The sequence below is a fragment of the Pipra filicauda genome, unplaced genomic scaffold, assembly GCF_003945595.2.
Source record: "Pipra filicauda isolate LSUMZ 115617 unplaced genomic scaffold, ASM394559v2 scaffold121_size3267253_pilon, whole genome shotgun sequence".
Taxonomy (NCBI): domain Eukaryota; kingdom Metazoa; phylum Chordata; class Aves; order Passeriformes; family Pipridae; genus Pipra; species Pipra filicauda.
Genome location: NW_024103674.1, coordinates 923,991 through 946,220, shown reverse-complemented (window position 1 = coordinate 946,220; position 22,230 = coordinate 923,991). Strand labels below are relative to the sequence as shown.

At 48.0% G+C, this 22,230-nt stretch overlaps 1 protein-coding gene across 2 annotated transcripts in view; it reads right to left on the bottom strand.

Moving 5' to 3' along the window:
* COL27A1 (collagen type XXVII alpha 1 chain) overlaps positions 1-22,230 on the bottom strand; it is a 146,191-nt gene that overhangs the window by 10,922 nt on the left and 113,039 nt on the right. For both annotated transcript variants that reach the window (XM_027729914.2, XM_039387537.1), the window contains exons 38-47: positions 11,317-11,370; positions 11,080-11,187; positions 9,554-9,607; positions 9,194-9,247; positions 4,019-4,075; positions 3,818-3,871; positions 3,200-3,253; positions 1,992-2,045; positions 419-472; positions 236-343 (exon numbers count right to left, since the gene is read on the bottom strand). In XM_027729914.2, coding sequence (XP_027585715.2) covers positions 236-343; positions 419-472; positions 1,992-2,045; positions 3,200-3,253; positions 3,818-3,871; positions 4,019-4,075; positions 9,194-9,247; positions 9,554-9,607; positions 11,080-11,187; positions 11,317-11,370 — 651 coding nt within the window. The remainder of the gene's footprint in view (positions 1-235; positions 344-418; positions 473-1,991; positions 2,046-3,199; positions 3,254-3,817; positions 3,872-4,018; positions 4,076-9,193; positions 9,248-9,553; positions 9,608-11,079; positions 11,188-11,316; positions 11,371-22,230) is intronic.

Sequence of the window (22,230 nt, the reverse complement as noted above, 5' to 3'; positions counted from 1 at the left end):
TCTGTGCATGCAAGTGTCTGTCAGGCTACAAACCCCACTTCATTTACAGACCTGGTCATGCAAAGGCAGCTGCTGCCTCTGTGTGCACGTGAGATGTGAGGAGGGTCCACTCCGGGTACGTGTAAACAGGAATATCCACAGCTGGGTAACGTAATTTCTCCTGTGCTCCCTTTTAGTTTTCCAGCTCCTAAGTTGCATTTGTTATTGATGCCAAAAGGCTGTAATTGAAACTCACCAGGATTCCGGGCACACCGTCCTTCCCGGGCACTCCGTCCACTCCAGGGGCTCCCTCTTGACCTTGCCTTCCCACCACTCCTCGAGGACCTGGTAGCCCAAGGATGCCCTGAAATCACAGAGGTGTTAGAGATGGAGCTCCCAGACAGCATTTCCTGGGGCAGAAAGTTGAATTTTCACCCACCGGTGAGCCTCTGCTCCCTGCACTGCCCCGTGCTCCTTGCTTTCCTTTTTGACCCTGCAAGCAAAAAAAGAAAGGCATCTAAGATTGCAGCAGTTCTAGCACAACTCCACTTTTGAGCCTGACTTCAGGGTGTGCTTTTGGATAATGACTGGAAAGAGTTTTATAAAAAAAAGGAGATTTATAAAGTCAGTTGCTCCAGCGCTGGGGAATGAACTGCTATTTAGTTTTATTACAAGTGATTCTTCGTATGTCCTGAGAGTTCTAGGGCAGGAATGAATAGCTAGGAGGCAAGGACCTACATTTTTCCTAATACAGAGCAGATGAGGACAAATAAAGCAGGATGAACTCGAGGGAGGACTCAGTACACTGGCAAACATTAGAACAAGATGCTTAAAAACCTGCGTCCTCCATCGGTTCATTGACAGTGTGGTGCTGAACCCAGGACCTGGAGAGTCTTCTGGGGGCATTAAGGGGGAGCTTCTCTCTGAGAGGTAGCCTCCTGTGCTTTGGAAAGTTAATGGAAATGAAAATGGGTTCTGAAATTTGCAATGCTGTTTTGTGGATAAAGGCACAAAAGAAATACTCCTGAGGTTTATTAGCCGTAAAAAGGATTAATTTCTGCAGTATGAATGGAAAACTCAGCCTCACCACCTTCACCAGGGCTCCCTCAGTGAGGTCATGTACTAAAGCACTTTTAAATCGAAGAACTCATTTTCTGTGCATTGTTTCTCCATCTGCAGAGGACCAGGCAGGCCTGGTCCTGAAAGAAATATTCCCGGGGGTGCTTTCCCTGCTATTCATTAGGCCCAAAGGCAGTTCCAGATTGTCCATCGATGGGCAGAATTTATTTATCTTATCACCTTGTATGCTTTTTGCCAAAAAGACCTGAAACTCTCTTCTGGCATTACCCCAACAGGGTCAGGCTAAAAATCCTGACATCTGCCAAGAGAGAGCAGGAATTTGCTGAGTATTGAGTTCACGTATTTACGTTTCAGCAAATAAAGTCCCTAATCTGCAAGAATAATTAGCAAGCTTCATTACAGCCAGATGTAGGAGCAGGTATGAGGTGCCCCAATGAACCCCGAAGGACCCATGTGTGTTGTGTTTTCTTGCTCAATAAGGACAAGAAGTTGGAGGGGCTCTTCCAAGAAACATAAGTGCATGGATAATGGACTCCAAACCCGGAAGGTTTCACGCCAGAAAAGTTTATGGTTCAAGTGAAAGAGAGAGGCTCTTGCCTGGCTCAGACCTCCTTTGGGACAGACGAGCCAGTTGTGGCTGGAAGCACCACAAGCTGGGGCATGGGAAAGAGACACAGCCCATGGCAGGGACCAAAGACCTGCCCAGGAGTCACCCATCATGCTGGGGCTGTAATTGTCTTGGTCTTCTCCAGCTCCACAAAGCCAACAAACCATTGGGCTTGGACACCCAAATACATGTTTACAGCCCTCCCACGAGGTTCTCCACAGCCTTTCAAGGCACAGACCATGGGAAAAATCACACATGAGAGTCCTCTTAATTAGACACTTTCTTTAAACTTGAGACACTATAAATCCACCCTGCTGAAACCTACCACATCACCTTTGGATCCCTTTGCTCCCGGCTTGCCTGGTGATCCAGGATCCCCCTACAAAACATAAGCAAGAAAAATCTGCTTAAAATTCTCTTCTGGCAGTATCTTGCACGAAGTACAAAGAACAGCATTTTTTGTGCCCTAACAACACTGACTGTATGGAAACAATTCAGGGGAACAGCCTGTGCTCAGACAGGCCCCTGGGGAAAAAGGAGAAAGGAATTGTCTCCAGAGAGCATTTAACAGGGTGTCAATTGGAGAAGAAGCAAGTCTACCCCTCACTTGGGTGGTACTTGTATTTGCGGAAATCATTCACCAAATTCCAGATGGTGGCTGGAGAACAGTGCTGAGAAGTGGGCAGGAAGCAGCCTGTGTGCAGAAACTGTGTGCAGAATTAGTTTACACAGTGACTACATTGTCAGTGTGGGTCTGCTGCAGCCCCTTCCTTGGTTTCACCTGGATATCAGGTGTTAGAGAGGAGCAAAGCATCTGAATCACTGACATCTGAGGGGATATCACTCCCCAAAATAAACTACATCCACTGGGGAATGCAGCAGCTCTACTCATTCCTAGGCCATATGACAAAGCATTAAGACTTCACCCCAAAATAGAATCTGTTCCTCCTAGTGGCCTTATAAAAAGTGGGAATTGATTCAACTTTATTTTCCAATACAAACTACATTCAATGTGCTGCTGCACTCACAATTGCAATAGTCACATATAAAAATCAGATGCTACCGTATATAGCAAGGGAATAAAGAGTCCTTCCCTTAAATTTGGATTTAATTTAGTCTTTCATGAAGTCTTTCAGTGGTCTGAGAGGAAACACCATGCAGGCAGAATAATATGGTCTCTCCTCACACTGGACCAACAGCATGTCAAATGGATCATTTCCAAGCAGACTCTTCCACTGCTGTTGTCATCTCCCACCACCCATCCCCTAAGATTCCTAGTGATCCTCATGGACCATTCAGAAAAGACAGTTTTGGAGACAGGCACTACTGGGAGTGCTCCCTGTTTCACCACTAGTCTCAAATGTGGCTCAGAATGCCCATTCCATAGGCTTGGCTTGTAGAAGTGCCCACATTTGCATTTCACAGCTCACCACACACTCCTCGCTGCAGCCCTTCCCACCTGCCTTCCTTTGTGCATCTGTTTCTCACAGACATGGGGCATTGGGGAGCTTACAATAAAGCAGCATCTCTTACAGGTAAGCCTTGCTGTCCAGGTTTTCCTCTTTCTCCATCAAGCCCTTCTTGACCCTTAAATAAAAAACAGAGAGGGAAGATGTCTTTGTTCTTGGGTAATTTTGTGGCAATGAGAAAGGAAAACGGAAATATCCCACAAAGAGTTATGAAATAATTCATAACCCTGGTCTTGCTTTTGAGAGAAATCCCAGTAAGATTTTGGAAGCTTCCAACCTCCAAGTTAACAGAGATCTTCCCATGGAAGAATCTACAGCCATGGGCATATCAGTCTTTAATTTTGTCCAGCACTGACATGACCTCTCTTGTGCACACCTTCCCTGGGGGATCTCCTCAGCAATCACAGAGACCTTTGCTGAGATGGTCCTGCTCATTCTTTCAGCCTCCTGTGCTCAGGCAGGTGCATGGCAGGGTGACCTGCAGGGCCTACATTTGCCTTCAGCAAAATTTTTACTGCTTTAGGTAAAGACAACTGATTTACTCCTTGTCCAAATCACAGATGACCTGGGACAATGGTGAGTTATGAATTGTGACTGCTGGGCAGTTCTGTGGGCTGGTGTGGGCTGGAAGCACTTCCCCAAGATAAATATGCCTCAATCATGCATTTGGAATAAGACTCACAGGATAACCAGGGTCTCCAGGCTCCCCTCGATCACCTCTGTCACCAACAGGGCCCTACAACAGCAGGACAAAGACTTAAGGTGGATGTAAACAACCCCTCATCTGCAGTATCTCAATGGCTTGTGCATGTTCTACAAGCAAGGAAGCAACCCAAATAATCCACCCACAAAAATTGTTTAGAGAAGGGATTTAACATCTTACTCTGTCTCCAGGTGGTCCCTGTGGGCCTTCTACCTTCCCATCATCACCTTGTTCTCCCTGAGAATAAAAATGTTAATATTAATACAGACAGCAGATTTTACAGCAGATGTTTCTGTCCTGATCCAGTCCTCCTGTATCATGGGCTCGTAAGTCAAAGCCTCTGTTGAATTTACTCATTTTTCATCCAAAGAAAGACTAAACAATTTTTTTGGTTGTTTGTTTCGCAGCCTGGAATACACTGAGTCCTCTCATTGCTTTCCTGGTTTCTGGTGGTTGTTTCTGCCTGGTCTAACCCTCCCCCCTAAGGAACCAGGTGCAAAGGGTTATTTTTAACAATTCCTAAAACTAAGCAAGAAGGATGTAATTACGACAACATGGGAAATAGCTCCCTGCCTCTGAATTTTGTTGCTGACAGCCCAACCAAACTCTTTAATCAAGCATTTCCCCACCCTTGTTGAGTGCTGCGTGGGCTATCGTGGGAACATGGGTGGTCTGGATGGGTTGTCTGCCACTGCTGTGGGATTGTCTTACAATCAGCCAGGTGAGAGGGTTGGCCCCTTCCACACTCCTCTCCTTGATGGGATGCTCCACAGCACAAGCTCAGAGCTCATGGTTTGGCTGGGAGATAAAATCACCCGGATTATTTATAGCCGAGGTCTCTCTAAAACATCCACAGAGAGATCCCTTAAGACTTAACAGAGACATTATCCTTTCAAATTCTGTGTATAAGTCACTCAGGGTCACGATGTCCTGTTTTCTCTGGAGTCCAGCTCAGAGTTGGCTGTTTCTTTGCTCCCCATGGAAGACCACTGCATTCCAGCTCCTCCAGTTTTTGACTACGCTGCATAAGAGTCTCTGGCACTTTGGCTCCTCAGGATGAACATGCCTCAGAACTCATTGATGCTGCAGCTACTGGACAGAGAGGGTCTGGGGGGGTCCTGTCACAGAAGCTGCTGTATTTGGTGTGTTTGGGGTGCTCCTAGAGCCTTGAACATCCAGATCTCCAGACATTGCAGTGCCAAGTTTTCCACAGACTTCTGTAATTCTCAGTGATTGCACCAACCCTCTCTGGTGTATTTACCATTCTTTTTGATGTTCTCCCTGGGTTATTTTCCTGTTTGAGTTGCAGCTGCTGGTAGTAAGGATGCTTGGGAAATGTCTTGATGATCCTGCCTCTGGGAGAAGACAATACTGGTGGAGACAACAGCTTCTTTTCTGTGAGAACTGGGTCACAGCTTGGAATCAGGGCTGTGCCACCACCGGGAGAGAGACACTGACACACACTGACTTCTCATGGGCTGAGCACCTGTATTGCCATTCACAGCTTTGTTGAATGAGACTCAAGATTTGGCAAAATCTCTTGCAGTTTGCACCTCAACAGGTAGAAGAGAGCTCAGTGCATCTCCCTCCATTATGTGCTTGATGACAGTGGCATTTTCTCTCTCTGCTGCTGTGACCTGTTGGATGAACTTTGCCAGGAGTTGATAGAGACCCACTGGTTATGTCCCTAAGAGATTGTGTGCTAGGTGGGGAACTCCAATCTCCTTATCTGGGATTTCGGGGAGCCACGGCAGTAGGAATATATATAGAGAGAGAAACTGTGCCAGGAGAGCTTGAAAATACAGTACTGAGCAATGTGGATGGAGAAATTTGGGTGGCGAGGAGGAGAGGATGGAAAGTAAAGCCTCACAGGCTCTGCTGATGGTTTCCAGTGCTACTGAACTTGCTGCCTGAAGTCAGAAGCAGAATACCTGGCAACTGGTTTGCTTTCTAGCCACTATCAAAGGAATGTTGGCTAGAAGGGAAACAAAGTCTCTGTTTCTCAACTCTCGGGGAAAAAAAAAAAATCCTAGTGTGTGTGTGTTACTGTGCAGAAATCTTGGCACTGATTCCTTCTTCCCAAACAGGATGTGAACACCTTTGCCATTTGGAAGCTGAGATGAGCATGATGAACTCAAAGAAAGCTCATAATTCTGGGGACCCTTGAAGAGCATCAAGACTCACAGACTTTCTCCCCAAAGCTGAGTTGTGGCTCTGGGCCCCCTTGAGGCTAATTGCCATCTTGTCCTTGCCTTCTGCCTGAGAAAATCCTGCAGCCTGGTCAGCTTTAGGACTGCAAAACTGAGCTCCTCCAGAGCTTCCTGATGCCTCAGCTGCTCAAGAGGGAGATGAAAGGTCTGCACTAATTCTTCGGAAAGTTGCAGTGAAAAAAAGTTAGAGTAAAGGGCAGCAAAGTAAACATGTTGGGATACAAATGGAAAATGCATGGAGAAGAAGGGAAGGCTTGTTGTTGTTGGCTCCTGTCCCAAAGTGAGATACACCAGTTTGTAATTTTTAAAAGGATCCCATCTGGACTGCTTTAAGCAGCTGCCAAGTGCAGGCGTCTGCTCCGAGCAAGGCCTCTTTGAGGAGCTGCAAATGTATTAAATGTGGTGGAGTAGCTGCCTGGTATGGCCAGGGGAGCTGAATTCCACAGCAATGCCTCTCACCAAGCTGCTTTCTTCTCTGGAGAAGGGAAGACCTTCCCCATCGTTACATATCCTCCTTCAGCACAGCTCCTTTTACCAAGTTGCTTAAAGCTCACAGAGCACTCGTGATCCCATTTCCATTTTCTCTTAATTTCTCAGATTTAGGCTTCCATTTCCGTGTTCACACGTGTGGGAGAGGTTACAGATGCCTGGAGGGAAGGAATCTGTCTATCCTTAGGCTAGGATCCAGACAACTCTTAGGAGATAAGGGAGGATGGGTAAGAAAACTTAGATGCAAGACTTTTGTGGAGCACCTGGATGGTGCAGGAAGCAGTGCTGGAGGCTCAGCACACAATCTTGTGCTCTCCTCACTCAGCATCTCCTTCTGCTGCCCAGCAAGGTGTCAGCAGACCTGCTGGCCTTCCAGGGAGACATGAGTGAGATCCAGCTGTCAGGGGCCATTAACAGAGCTGACTGCTCTCAGCAGGATGCATTAGATGTCTTAGTGCCCTCGTCAGGCTTCAACTTGGACACTTGCATGTAGAATTCATTTATCATAACACTGCTGCGCTCTGTTGGCATCAGATCCACTCAGGGAGTGCTCTTAGTGTCCATTTCCAGAAGAATATCTTGAGTGCTTCATTGAGTGCTTCAGAATAATAATTTGGGGATCATTTCCAACTGAAATTATGGGAGCTTTCACGATGGCAACTTTAAAAGTTTTCAAATAAAGCAACAGCTGCAATTTAAGCAACAGAGATATGTATCTGCACATGCCTTATTCCTTCTGCTGCAGGGTCAATGACTGACTTTGCTTTTGGTAGTGACAACTCACAACTTTTTGCCAGGATGCTGAAAATTCAACAGTGGGGCTGTGCGAAACCTCTGGGCAGGCTCTCAGCTGACAAATGTGCCTGGTCACGAGCTCTTGCATTATTATCCAGGGCTGGTTGTGCTTGGCTAACACTTGCCACTCCCCACACGGCCACTGAGTGGGATACACCTGAGGAGGAATGCTGCTGAAGTCTGGAAGAGCAAGAGGTGCAGCCTGGGAGGTGGATGGGGCAGAGTTAGAAAGGCTGGGGGTGGAGAGGAAGTTCAGCAAGGCAGTGATGGAGGTGCAGAGCAGCAGGAACATCACCAGCTGTTCCTCCACGGATGTGTCTCAGCAGCAGGAAATGAGAGAAAAAGCAGCATGACCACTGTTCCTCCCCAAAGCAAAATTTCTGAGGCATGTGAATATGTTAGTGGAGCACAAGGGTTCACTGACTGACTCCCAGCCACCAGCACAGGGGTTTGCTGCTGCACAGGGAGTCTCCAGGCAGAGCATGGTGTGAACAGGGTGTCCTGACAGCAGAGCCTGAGCTTGAAAGGGTGCATTCAAAGCCCCAGCAAAGACAAGCCCTTATAAAATCATCTTATAAGGGATGAAGCTCCTGTCTGCGCTACAGCTGCACTCCCACTGTGTGCCAGAGGCAAGGCTGAACACTCTCTTGGTGATGGGGAGTAGAAAATGAGTAAAAAGAGTTCACACATCTTTCCTCTTCATGGGGACCTCATGACTGACTAGTCTGCATCACCATCACTTCCCTTCCCACACCAAGGGAGAATCATAGGGAGAATGGTTTGCATTGGAAGGGACCTTAAAACTCATCTTGTTCCACCCCCCTGCCGTGGGCAGGGACACCTTCCACTGTCCCAGGTTGCTCCAAGCTCCATCCAACCTGGCCTTGAGCACTTCCAGGGATGGGGCAGCCACAGCTTCTCTGGGCAACCTGTGCAGGTGCCTCACCACCCTCTGAGTAAAGAACTTCCTAACCTCTAACCTATATCTCTCCTCTTTTAGTTTAGAACTGTTCCCCCTTGTCCTGTCGCTATTTGTTTGTGTAAGAAGCTGCTCCCCACTTTTTGATGAGCCTCCTTTAAGTGCTGGAAGGTCACAATGAGTTCTCCCTGAAGCTTTCTCCAGGGAGACCTCAGGAGGGAGGGAGCATCGCTGCTGAAGGCACGTGAGGGGTTCCATCAGCTCTGTGAGCAGCCAAGGCCAGCTGGGCCGTCCAGCTCCCAGCTCCGCCGACAGGAAACCATTAAAGGGTGAGTCACTGCTCCAGCCCGAACTGGTTATGGCTCTGCTGACTCAGCAAAAGTGGGAAACACCAGGGGAAAGCCACTGTGGCTCTGAGTCAGGGCAGCTGCAACAAGGGGGCTCGTCAAGGGGTGGGGGACGAGCGAGGCGAGGGGGTGGCAGGTGACGAGGAGAAACGCCGGTGGCTGATTTCAGCACAGACATGGCAGTGTGCTGAACATCAGCTCGTTTGTGCAGGCTGTGATTCTGACCTGATCACAGAAACCTACTAGGACTGATTTCTTTTGTCTTGGGGATTGAGCTGAATTTTTGTGGGTGCAGAAAAAACGTGTCTCCAGAGCACATACTAGGCGGTTCAGCCTCCAGCACAAGGGCATGTGGTGTCTGGTAAGCACATGCTAATGGCATGGGTGTCCTGGCACTGATTTGCAGAGGTAAAGCTGTATATTTAGTAGCTTTTTGTAGGGGTTACATTGGTGACTGTGCAGTTGAGGAGGCATCTCTGCTGTAGGGAGAGGAGAGCACGGATGCACAGGAATTATGGCAGCAGGACAATCATCTCTATGCCAGCCCAGCTTCCACACCAAGGGGAGATGAGATAGCTAAACTCCCTGAACTTACCTTTTCCCCCTTTGGCCCTGGTGGTCCAATTGGCCCTGGTGGTCCTGCATGTCCCTGTGGAGAGCAGACAGCATGTGAGGAGGCAGGAAAGAGCTGTTGGACTGAAAGTCCTCCCTGGTTCCCTGCCAGGTCTCACAAACCCTGTGTGGTGCATCCCAGCTTCAGAGGGACACATGGGTTGTGGCAGAGATGGACCGAATGCATGTGGATAAGCCATGATGGTGTAAATGGAGACTAGACAAAGAACTAAACTTGAGATCAGAAATAAATCATAGTTTAAGAACAACTTACATCCTGGAGTGACCATTTTGTTGCATTTGAGAACAGATAAAAGCTGGAAGATGAAAATAAAACCCTTACCTGGTAGCCCTTTAAGCCTGGGTCCCCTTGAGCACCCATCCTTCCTGGAGCTCCCTGGAGAGGCAAGCACAGAGGAACTGTGAGAGCAGCCCGTGGTGTCACCCCATGAGAAGAGGATGCAAAGCAAAGCTCAGCACCAGGTGGGACTGTGGCAGCCCCTCCTCCTGGCCACCTGTGAGCTCTGCTGCAGCCACCTGTAGGGCTCTTGCTTGGCTTTAACCTCTTACACATGGAGAGGGAGGTCAGGAGTCTGTTCTATGCCTTTACCAGCCTGCAGCAATAGGTTCTCCACCTCATTCAGATTTGCTACCAGAAATGTCTGCATTTGTGTGCTCTTCATCTGCCCTTCGGAACATCTCTATATCCAAACTAGTGTTGTGCTAGGAAGTCCACCAGTGAGACCTCGCTCATGCACGACCTAATCCTAAACTGTTGGGAGCAAGCCTTCCAGTGTGGGTTCTGAAGCCAAGAAGTGAGTTTTCTGCACTGTGATGGGGGCACTGCACGAGCTGTTTATCACACCTTTAGCAGATTGAACAAAAGGGTTTAAATCAGATCATCCGATTTAAGTGAGCCACAGACTTTCCATATAATCCCATTTAGTGTGGATGGAAGCTCTTCACACATGACAGAGAAGTGTCCAGCCCAATAGGCTGCTGTTCAGATGTTTCTTTGCTTCCTTGTGAAATAATCCATGGAGGCTTTGCCAAAGAATATTAAGTGAGGAAATATGGTGAGGCCATAATTTTTAGTGCAGGGAAACACTATCAGCAGAACCATCACTCCATCATTAATTTGCTACTGCTCTGAAACACCACCGTGACTCCTGCTTCATAAATAACTCCTGCTATTTCACTAAGTTCTACCAGAGTGCAAGTTTCCTTACCAGCCTGCATTGCATGAGGGTTACTTTTACTTACTGCTGCTGTCCCAAGGCATTTTTCTCATGTGCCTAAAGCAAATTAACTTTCTTCTCTCTCTGCTGTATTACTACTATTCTCTCTGAAAGCCTCACCTTCAGTCCCCAGCTCAAACCCTTTCCCATGCTATATTTCTTCTTGCTCCAAGTGTTTTAGATAAGTAGATCAGGAGTGGGTGTAGAAACAGGGCAGAAGTCCAAGGCAGAGTTCCTTATATTAACAGAGTTCGACTTGGAAGCAGCTCTTGCCATGAGTGTGCAGTCTCAAAGGGAAAGATCTTAGCAAAAAATAGCTTATCAGCTCACTCAGCTCAGGAAAAATCCCCAATATTTCAGCTATTTCAGCCCATCTGGGGAGTTGTGAAAAACCACCACGGTGCAACGTGAGCTGGGCTCACGGGGCACCAACCCAACCAGCTCTGTGGAGTCTCTTCTGTGCTACTCAGAGCAACTTAAGCTCTTTTGGCCAATTAAACCAATCCAACAGCATTTCCCTTTCTGTGCTCTGAAGCCCCTGCTGGGCTCTCTGCTTCATTCAGGCCCGTGCCCACCACTGCCAGTCACGTTTCTGCGTGTTGTGTTCAACCATTTGCAGAGCTCTTCTCACCATAGGTCCCAGGGTACCTCGGGATCCTTTAGGGCCTTGGTTCCCCTTCGGCCCCTCCTTCCCTGGGGATCCAGTCTCTCCAAGCTGCCCCTGGTAGCCCTTGCTGCCCTGCAGAACAAAAGCACTGACTTTAGTGTAGGACAAAGCTGCTTCTACAGATAAACATGAAAGATGAGCAAGGATCAGGAGACCCAGAGGATTGTCCAGGGAGACGTTCTCAACAGGAGATGTTCCTACCTTCTGGCCAGGCTTGCCCTTTTCCCCCTGTTTTCCTGGTTTCCCTTCTGGTCCCTAGGAGAGGGAAAAAATAAAAAAAAGCTGTTGGAATGGGAAAACAAAGAAGTCACATCCCAACCAGCCACTCCCAGGCCACTTCTCTGGTACACTCAACCCTGAAAGCATCCTCACCCACCCTATCCTATTCCCACGGAAGCCATCAAGGAGGCCAGGAAGTCATGCAGTTAAGACCACAATTCACAGGTCCTATAGCTGGGGTATGGCTGACTCTGGTTTTGAGCTGCTCCAACACGTGGAGGAGAAGGAAACCTCATTTCTTAAAGGTGTAAAGATCTCTGTGCTCAGCTGACTACTGGGCAACACAGTTGAAAAGTGACACTTCTTATATGGTTTTAGGCTGCTGTCAATAGAACCATTGCCTCCACAGTAATTATCCTTACTTTTCCCTTGTGAAAACAGGCAGTGGTTTCATTCTCTATCCACCTACCATGCACAATTTTCTGCTCACGTTGGAAACCCCTTCCCTCTATTTGTATTATTGTTACTGCCACACACAGAAACCACAATATACTGATCGGGCATCTAGAAATGGAGTGGAATGCAAAACTCCAGGTGGGAGCCATGGCAAGCAGAGACAGGAATGTTGGGCTGCTTTCAGCATCCAGTGTGGGTGCAGAACCTGCTGCCCCTCCTTGCACCCACACCACAGAATTAATCTGATGAGCAGCTAAATACAGCAGCCTCTCCTCAGGGAGCCCAGGGAGCTCATTTTTTTCAGTGTTTGACCCTGTTGGCTGCAAGGCAGACAGAATATTTTGGATTTGACAGAAAGAAGCAGAAGTATCACTGAAGAAAATAAATCATACTTTTTGGCAATTGTGACAAACTTTTCAACAGCATCTCCACATCAGCCCAGCATCTCTCCCCCTGCTCCCCCTCCTCCCAGTTAAGAAGGTATAATTTTCATCATGGTTGATGTTGCAGTCTCAGATGAATGAAAGCAACTTATAAAGGGAGACATATCAGGGGGTTTTCACTCTGATCTGAAACACGGGCCTTAGAAGTGCCTGCTCTGAACACAAAGGAGCAATTCAGACTCCTTATAGCCCTAAAGAATTGTGCCAGTTCACTTTCCCAAAGGGAATAGCTCCATTTTACCTAAGTCAAACATTTCAGGAGCCCACCTTGCTAACAATATTAGACTTCACAAAGGACAGGTCCCTGCTGAGCCCTGCTCTGTGTCTCTTCCATACTGCTCAGGGTTTCTGTCTGCTATTTTTCGCTGCCACTTTCCAAGAGATCACTTTTGGAATTACTTTCCCACAGATGCTGAGCAGGTGCAGCAGACAATGGGTGCCAAGCCTCCAGCGTCACCCACACGATCTACACTTTTGACAGGAGTACAGAGAAATCCTCACTAATGAAAGCATCAGCCTGAGAAATGGCCACCCCCATCCAGCTCTACAGCAGGATGGCCACCCCCATCTCACTCTGAGAGCTGGTACCAGGGCCCTAAGCAGCCCCACTCCTGGGTTGTGGTGTGGGTCTGAAGCAGCAGTAACTCCCACAGGTCCTGCTGTAGAGCTCAGTGGCTTGAGAATTTGGAGAGTGAGTAGTGGAATCAATCACAAAACTTCACTGTCCAAACAAGATGTGAGCGAATAAATACACAACTGGGGTTTCCAATTAGTTGCATCGTGTTTTTCCATCAGTCTCCCTGGACTGTGCTCCAAGAGCTTTTGGAAGCACAGGCAATAGATGTTTCTTGCAAATGGGAGAAAGCCTGCTTTAAGTTAAATCTGTTCCTGACCAGGTGGTGGCCAAGCCCTTGATCTTCTCCAGCAGAGTAGTTTTGCACACTCAGATGTGCTCCTGAGTTGCTGTGCTGTGACACCTCTTGAAACAAAGACTTCCATGTTATGGCTCCATCCCCAGGTTGAGGGTGTGTTACACTGTCTGTAAAAGATTCAGACTCCAGTGTGTTGATGAAACATATCCTTTATTGTTGTGCAAGGCAGGTGGATCCCACTCACAGGGAGGTCACGAGGATCTCACTGCTACTTCAGAAGAGTTTGAAGTACAGCCTGTCTCCCTTCACCTGGATACATCTCCCATGGAAGTCCCATGGCTGAAACTTGCTTCTACCCTGCACTGGGAGATGTCCTTGCTTTTTGGGAGGACAAGCTCAGGCCTTAAAACTTCCCATCTGAGAAAAAAAATTTCCACACTGCTCCTAAAATCTGCCAGCATTCAAGTTCTTGCTTGTACCCAAAATCATGGAGTACAGATATAGGACTGGAGTCACATGGGAGAGGGTAAAAAACAAAACACAGCCCCAACTTTGACAGTTCAAGTCCTGCACCCAAAAATAAACTTGATTTATAGAAGACTGTGCCACGTTCAAACAGCTTTTCACTCTCTCTGGGTTCCTTCAGCTTGTCTTTCCCTGTTGGTGGAGCCTGAGCACAGATATGGGCTCTGATAAACTCCATGTACTGGCTTTTCCCCTGATGACGCATCGGCTCTGTGGAGCAGGGATGTTCATCTTCTCCAGAAGGCTCTCCTGGGTCCTCCAGCTGGGGCGTGGCTCCTTCTCCATCGCCGCAGGAAAAAACATTGGAGCATCTCCAACTCCTGTCAGTGACTGTGGGATGACTTGTCACTCACAGTGAGCCCTGGAGACCTTCCTTCGAGCCTCCCTTAACTCCTGTCTGCTGGTTAAAAGCTTTGCTGGTAGAAATAAACGGGTCAAACCATGCTGGTGACACCATGGGCAGGGACGTGGCTTGGATCTCGCAGCCTGAGTCACCTCCTCGAGCGGAATCGGCTCTATCAGGGAGGGATATTTCTGTGCTCTCCCAGCACGCTTTCTAGGACTTTGGCCAGCGAGCTCTGCTGGTGAGTGGGAAGCCTACCATGTGTCTGATTTTCCTGGATGTGCTTTCTCCAACAGCGCAGGAATTCTGCCCAGATGAATTTAGAGGCAGCTCAACACTTGTCTGGGGTTCCCAGATATGCGATATCTCTATTTGTGATAATCCAGATGTGGTTGCTGTTGCAATTCCCGATGCTCTCAGGGCACATACGCAGGGGTTTGCACAGTTCCCAGAAATCACTGCACTACCACACATTATACAGGGAATAACAAGCCCAGCAACAACTCTGGTAGCCTTCAAAAAAAGTCAAATCCTTTTCCTCTCTGTTCTTCTGACTCATCTGCCCAGGGATAGAAAGATCAGGGGGTAAAAAAATAAAAATAAAAAAATTAAATGAGGTTGTGTCTTTATCCAAGGTCTCCACAGCACATCAGGAATGTAGCACCATTTGGTACCTCCTTCCCTGCAATGTGAGGTTCCTAAGGTTCCTAGGGTTCCTACTCTCTTGAGCAGAGATAGCAATGATGGGAGAAGATGTACAAAAGCCTACACATCAAAATAATTAAATCCAAGTTCTCTTTGCTGGACTCACATCAGTTGGGTTAGTGTGCCAAGGCACTGAACACTCGATGCTTTTATTCTCGGGGTTTGTACACATTTTGTTGTATGCTTTGGGTTACTGGTTTGCTGAGAAAACAAATCCTCTTTCCAAGTTTCTTCCTTGAGCAGAACTATTTTTAAATGGTGATTTCTCTTTTTATGCTGCATTCTTCACTAGAGAAGCATATCAGTGCCTCCAGATGATGAAGGTATTTGTGACCAGGGACAGTGGAAACCAGCGGTTTTACGAAGTCACATGCCTTCAGCTATGCCAAAATATCCAAGGGAAGCAAAAAAATTATAATCTGAGGTCTAGCACATTTGGAATTTCATTGCCATCTTCACTAAGGACTCAGATTTATAAGGGGTTTTTTTAGTATGGCCTTAGATATTCCCCTAAGGGAAAGCTGTGTGGTTTATTTTTTAATGCAAATCAGTTCATTTTGAAAGAAAAAAAAAGAGGCTTTCAGCTGCTGATGGCCTTGACAGCAAAGTCAGGTCTCTTGCAGAGCACAGCAGTAACATTTACTGGGAGCAAAGAGATGAGCAGCTCAGCTTTAAATTCTCAAGACATCAACAGTTGAAATCTGTGTTCCGACAACAACATCCAGAAAAACAAAATGAGGAAGTTGAATGAACTGCAGAGAGATATGGCCCGAATGGAGCCAAACAACAAACAGGGAAAAATCCTGACCCAAACTTCCCCACACCCAGTGATGCTCTGCTACAGGCACTGGGTCCAGGGAAGAGATGTGACTCACCATCCTGGTTTGGCTCAGGGGAACTGTGGCTCTTGGCATTCCAGAGGGTAGATGTGTTCCTGCTTTCTTTGCAGCCTTACAACACAGCACATGAGGGAAGCTCTCAGGGGAACAGAACTGATGGGAGAACTTCCCAAAGCCTGTCTCAGACAGACTCAGGATTGCTCAGGATTGCTGTGGAGCAGAAGTGTATTTTTTTTGGGGTGTCACTGAATGAAGGTCTGAGGTCACTCCTCCCAGTCAAAAATGAGGCAGGAAGAAACAGAAGAACCAGAACACAGCTACTGAGTAAAGAAAAAAAGGCTATTGTGACAGGGGAAAAAAAAAGTGCTAGTTTGAGACAGTGGATGTAGAAAGGGCAGGAAAACTAAAGCAGGAACAAAGGTAGGAAGCATGAACCATAGGATGACCATGCCCATATTGTCCAGGCCCAGCCAGTGAGCTCATTTAAAGGGAAATGAAAAAGCCCCATATAATTTCCTACCGCTCAGCAATGTCTCCATATGAGAACCTCCACTTAATAAACTTTGATCGAGAGAAGCCTCCCCCCATGGAGGACAGTTCACAAGCACTCAGGAAATTAGTGGGATTATTGGGGCCGGGCATTTGAAGACATAAATGTTTTGGATTTATAAGAAACACATTTCATAATCACTCTGCCTAGCAGTAGTTTGGAAGGGGAGGAGACGGGGCAGCAGCTCCTGAATGAGTATGGGGAAAGAAGAAAGACTCAACTGTTCTCGAGAAGAAAGACCTGATTGTACTGTGAGGTTCAGAGGGTTTCACTGGGATCACTGGGAAGTAATGGGCTCTTGGCCTGCTTGTGGAAACCCGAGTGGAGAGCGCAGGTAGAGCTGGCTGGCTGCATTCAAAGGAACAGCAAATTGGGGAAATCCTATAAAAAGGTCTGGGCTGGAAAAGACTACAGCCAGAGTCACTTTGACTTTCCTTTCAGCTGAGCTCTTTGACTTAAAATGGGAATCCAACCCCAAAATCTTGTATCCCAAACTCTCTGCTTTAGTGCAAATTCTTATCTGCATGCAGCTGTTGCTCTGAAATTTGCTGCTTTTGGTTTTGTGGAGGAGGAGGTCTGTTTAACCTGGTTTTCCTGAGCAGTCACAGTGTAAGGCAGCAAGGAGAATCATGTACAGAGCAGAGCTCTGTGCTCTGAGCTGGTCTAGTTTGGTCTGATAGCCCTAAATTGCCACTAATTTATTGTTTCTGGGAAAATCCCTTTTCTTCCCCCTCTCTTTGCCTGCGTTTCCTCGTCTCTAAAGAAGCATAAGAGACAAAAGTGCCACTAAAAGGCTTGATGGATGAGTGGGAAGTGCAGGAAAAGCGTAAGGCCTCATCCCCACCGAGCTTGAAGCTTTCACACACGACACCAAAATGCTCCAAAAAATTAGCCAGTGTTGGAAGCTGACAATGGGGAAGAAAGAAATAGAGAGAGCACCTGGGCAGCACAATGCTGATTTACACTCTCCCAAATACCAAGGGAGAGTGTATCTTCCTTTTGAAGGACACAGATGCCCTGGGGTTGTGGAAGAGGAGGGGAATGAAATCCTCTCTTGCAATAAGGAGGGGAATCTTGGAGTAACTGCCCAAAAAGTGCGTCTCCTTACTCTGAGTCAGGAAAGAAACCATGCCAAGTCTATGGGATTTATTTCAAATTCTGGCTCATTTTGACTCCTATTAACTCTAAACGAAGACCAGCTGGGATCAGCCTGCCTTCCCCAGCAGCAGAGCTTCGCTGTGAGGGCGAAACGGCCCCTCAGCTGCTGGAGAGCAGCCTGGGTTGCTGCAAGCAGTGGTTCCCTGGGGACTGGGAGAGCTCTGTGATTCCCTGTAGGGTTCACAGGGCTCACAGGCAACTCACGTCCACTCCAAAGGCTTCAGTGGATTTGGTGGACTGAGTCACAGAGAGCAGAATAGCTGAAAAGGGGGAAAAAAAGTCCCCCACAATAAAATCTCCCAAACAACAAAATCCAGCATGCACCTCTCCATAAAATGGGATGTTTAGACTCCCAGAAAAGGCTGAGCCTGAGGTCACCTGCAATGCACTGGTTATCAAAGCATGGGGAGAAGTTGATTGCAGGGCAGAGGTGCCCAGGGATGACCATGTTGCTTCTAAAAGGGGAATGAGAGAGACCTGAGACTGCAGCTCCCTGGAGAGGCATCACCCTGACCCTTGGTCTCATCCTCTTCAAAGCGCATTTGACTGCATTCCTGAGAACCTTGATTCACCTTTGATTTTGGATACAAGGCAAATACCTGCCTATGACTTTGCTGGATATTGGTGGGTACAAGCAATGATACTCCAAGGCTGTGACACAAGGACACACCATGGCCAAGTGCAAGCACCTTCAGCCCTGGAAATGGCTCCAGTAGAGGATCTGGCCCTGCTGATGTAGCAGCTCCTGGAAAGGACAGGCTGTAGGGCAGGACAAGTATGGCCTGTTGTGTCCTCTCCTGGTCCCCCTCGACCACCACCTGACCTTCTCCATGACCCTGGGCAAGTCACTTTTACTACCTTGTGCACCTACTCCTAACATGTCACTCAAGGGCAAGATTAGGAGTAACACTACTCATTTGCTAAGATTAAGGGTGTGAGGAGCTCAGTTACCACTGACACCCTGCAGGGCTGTCACAGCCCACACCGAGTCCAGTGTTCTCCATTCCTTCCCCTGCTCAGTCAGTGGGTGACCCCACACCCTCCAGCTGAGGGAGTTCAAGAAACTTCTTTTAAGTAAGAGCTCCACAGACAGCCCATGGTCCAGGGCACAAAAAACAGCTTTTCCAGGAAACAACAGCTCAGCACATTATCAAAAAAAAAAAAAAAAAGAGCATAAATTCCTGCGTGGAGAGCAGAGATTAAAACCAGCAGTGACTCCAGGATTGTCCTTCAGCAGCCTCAGTGTTTTCAGGGAGCTGAATGCCATGGAACTGATGTGGTGCTGCCAGCTGTCGCTGAGCTCATGTGTGCAGAGTGAATGACTGGATTCAGCGACAGCAGAGCGAGGAGCTTTGTTGCAGAAAACCTTTGAATCATGTTTTCAGTGGCAGGAAACAGAAAAGAACAAAGAGCAAAAACCACTCTGGGACAAATTCTGCTGAAAGTGATGTTTGGACAACTTTGTACTAGAGCAATGTGTCGGGTGAGAAGGGGCTCCTGCTCTGCCCAAAAGCCAGCATCATCTCAGTTGGGACAACAGTGTGCCATTGCTGGAGCAGCTCTGCTAGCTCAGAGAAAAAGGTCCATCCTGGCCAGCAAGTCCTCCTTCCACTTCAGGATTGTAGTTTGTAGATGAGGCAGAGATGAGAACACGATGGGAAGGATCCTTGGGGCACCATCCAGCGCTGTGTGCGGGGAGTGATGGGTCTGTGACCACAGTGCTGGAGCCAAGAGTTCACTCCGTGCTCTGTACTGGGCTGGAGAGTAGCTTGATCCTTTTCAAAGCACTGCAAATTCCCTCAAAAAGCCTTCTCAGATCTCCACCCCAGCCCAGCTCTGTCACTCTACCCTCCTGAAGAGCAAACGAAAGGACTTTGGATCTTGTTGCACCAGAGCAAAAGGATTTATGGCCCTTCGAGCTCTTTTGGGCTGATGGTGCACATCTGCACCACACAGCAGGGCCGGCACACGCAGCCAGACCTTCTCTGATGTAATTGTTTATGGCAATTTAGACCATTGGAGCGTCTGGCTCAAAGCTTTCCGAGTCCTGACGTGGCTTGAATGACACTGCAGATAGGATTTCAGGTTAGAAAGGAAGTGGAAAGAACTTGACTCCCAGTTTTGCTGAACAATGAGGGATTTTCTTGTTTCGGAGCATGTTGCATTTCAGTACTTCCAGGCTCTCCAATTGCTTTCCTGGAACTGTAAAACCCTTGCTATCAGATGTCTGCCATGTATGACAACCAGCACATTATGAAAACCACAGTGCAGAGCCACGGAGCGCAGCTGGAAACCCACCACCTCCCTGCTGCCAAATGGCTTGGGCCTTCCTCAGCCACTGCTGGATCCCTTGTCCTCCCAGGGAAGGGCTGAAATGCCGAATTTTCCATTGGTGGAGAGGAGAAGCAGTGGGGGGGGAGCACTTTTTGGGCGTAAGGGTTGTTCTCAGGGCCCACTTGCCTGTGAGCAGGTTGCTGGTTCCACACCAGTGACTTCAACCTCTGGCTCTTACCATCTTCTGTTGCCACGAGCAGCACTGATGGGCAGCCAGATCCTTTGTGAATGCATGGTCCTCTTTAGCAATGTTCTCAGGTTCTGTGGACCATCCCCTCATAGCCTTACAGGTTGGCAGACAAATCATCTTCTTATTTTGGCCAACCACACTGTGACACTTGCATTGCTGATGGGTGCCTTGCCAGGGTTCACCAGGCTGTTGTACCTTTCAGTCTCTCCACATACTGAGGAGACATATCCTTGTCTTGCCTTGCCCACAGAGAAAACCTGGATCTCCAGTGCATGACTCCTGCTCCCTGCACTGTTGACCCTGAGGTTTTTCTCCAGCCAGTCTCTCTGAATGCAGATACCCAAACAGCCCCTGGTGATCTACAAGAGGAAGGGATTTTCAGCTCTTTTCTGCTCCGAGGAGCCACCAGAAGACAAAGAGCCACGTTCAGAAGAGAATCAAGGGCGAGTGAAGGCAACAAGTTAGGATTAGAAGAAGATAGAAGCCACTGGGAGGAGGTAACGCGAGCCAGCAGCTCAGGAAAGGTGCACATCTCCGATGTAAGTTTGGAAACTTCAACTGGATCTTGCACTTGTGCTCTGATCTCTCTCTTATGACCAGGGGGCAACTGGCCCATTCCTCCACTGAGCAGGAACTGGAGCTGAACGGAGCAGTGTGAACTTGGACAAAGTGACCAAAAGATAGAGGATACTCACTTATCTCAGCTCCAGCTGCCTCGAGCCCTGCCAGCCACAGCTGTGAGACTCATGGACCATCTCAGCTGCCAGGTCTGTTTGCTGAAATCCACTGGCTTTGAAACACGTACAAACTGCCCCTGGAGACTCGGATGGGGCCTCCCTGATGCTTTTTGTTTGAGATTCAAAACCACAGCGGAAAACGGTTTTCAGATATGTTAATATTGGAAATGGCTGAGCGAAATTAAAGCTAACGATCCCTGAAGAACGTTTCCTGAGTGCAGAGGGAAGTTTGGTTGTGCTCAGGCGTTGTATCAGCATTGGGATGGCTTTCTGGAAAATGAAGCCTTGCCCAGCAAAGCCAGACGTGTCCCTGCTGATCCCATTGATTGTTGGGTGAATGTCTCTCTTCTGCATGACCCAGAAGGGCTGAACAGACCCTCTGAGCTTTCTCCAGTTTTTGAGGGTGCTCCATTACATCCCTTCCTCTGCCAGATCCAGGGAGCTCCAGGATTGTGCAGGCCCAGGAACCAATCTCCTTCCCTCAGTTGTGCTGGCCCTTTGCCACATGGCATGTGAGCTGGTACGTGTCCCGCCAAGTTCCCCAGCTCCTACCTGTTCTGTGGCTGCACTGAGACTCTGCCCCAGGCCAGAATATACAAAACGGGCTGAAAATGTACCAGCAGTGAAGTCACATCATTTCAGAGCCATCAGGCGCCTCATTTCCTACATCTGTCAGGAGGACACTTGAGAGTGAAGTGCCACATTCCTGTAGACATAAGCAAAATAAAGATTAAGACTAAACATGTCCTTGGTGTTAAGGACAAATCTTCAAGACGTGGTGTTACTGCAGGGACTTGTGATGAAAAGTGTTTTTCCAGAGGCTGTTGCTGTCCATGCAGGGCATGTCTCTGTGGGTTCCCTCCAGTACAACAGGGCCAAGCCAAGGCATAGTAAAAGCTTTTCTCTGTGTCCATGACTGTAGACGGGCATCAGCTTCCTCAAGTTAACATGAATCTCTTCCAGAAGCAGAAGATGAGCTAAAACTCCCAGATGGAGGTCAGTTTGTTGTCACATGTGACTGCACAGATCCTGGTGTGTGTGTCTCCCAGGAACAGCACAGAAGCATCGACATCTCCCCTGTCCCCTTTGTAGCTGAGCAGGCTATCCCAGTATTGGAGCAGAGGCAACATCTCTAGCCCAGGAGAACGTCAGTGAATCCAGGCAGGAATGTGGTGAAGCACAGATGTAAGGACTCCTGGGTGTCATGCCAGGAGAGACCAAATGAAGATGTAATAGCTAAAGATGAAGAACCTTTGAACCATTTGAATTGAGTATTGGACAGCACAACACTATCACATCACAAGTATTAAAACCATATGCGACATGTGTGATGTGTAATCACACAGTATCTGCAGCACACCCAAACCCAACATGCCTCCTCCCCACAGTCCAAGCACCTCCAAAACCCTTCCCCATGCAACTTCTGAGCCACCATACAAATCCTGCACGGGAGTTTGTCACCCTGACATTTGCCCTTGGGTGAACACCTTCACAACTTTTCCACGACAAGATTTTTTTGTTTTCTTTGTTCAGCAGCCTTAAAGCCTCCTTTGCACTGTGCAGTTTGTGGTGCCTTTTGTGGCATGTCTTCCAGAGCATGGCTTGGCTGGATATTCCAGCTGCCATTGCTCAGCTGAAAAGGATGAGGTTGAAGTTATCTCTAGCTGTTTGCATTTCTGCAAACCTTATCTAAGGGAGATCACGCTAGTATTTGTACTCTCCATGAGAAGGTAGAATGGAAGTC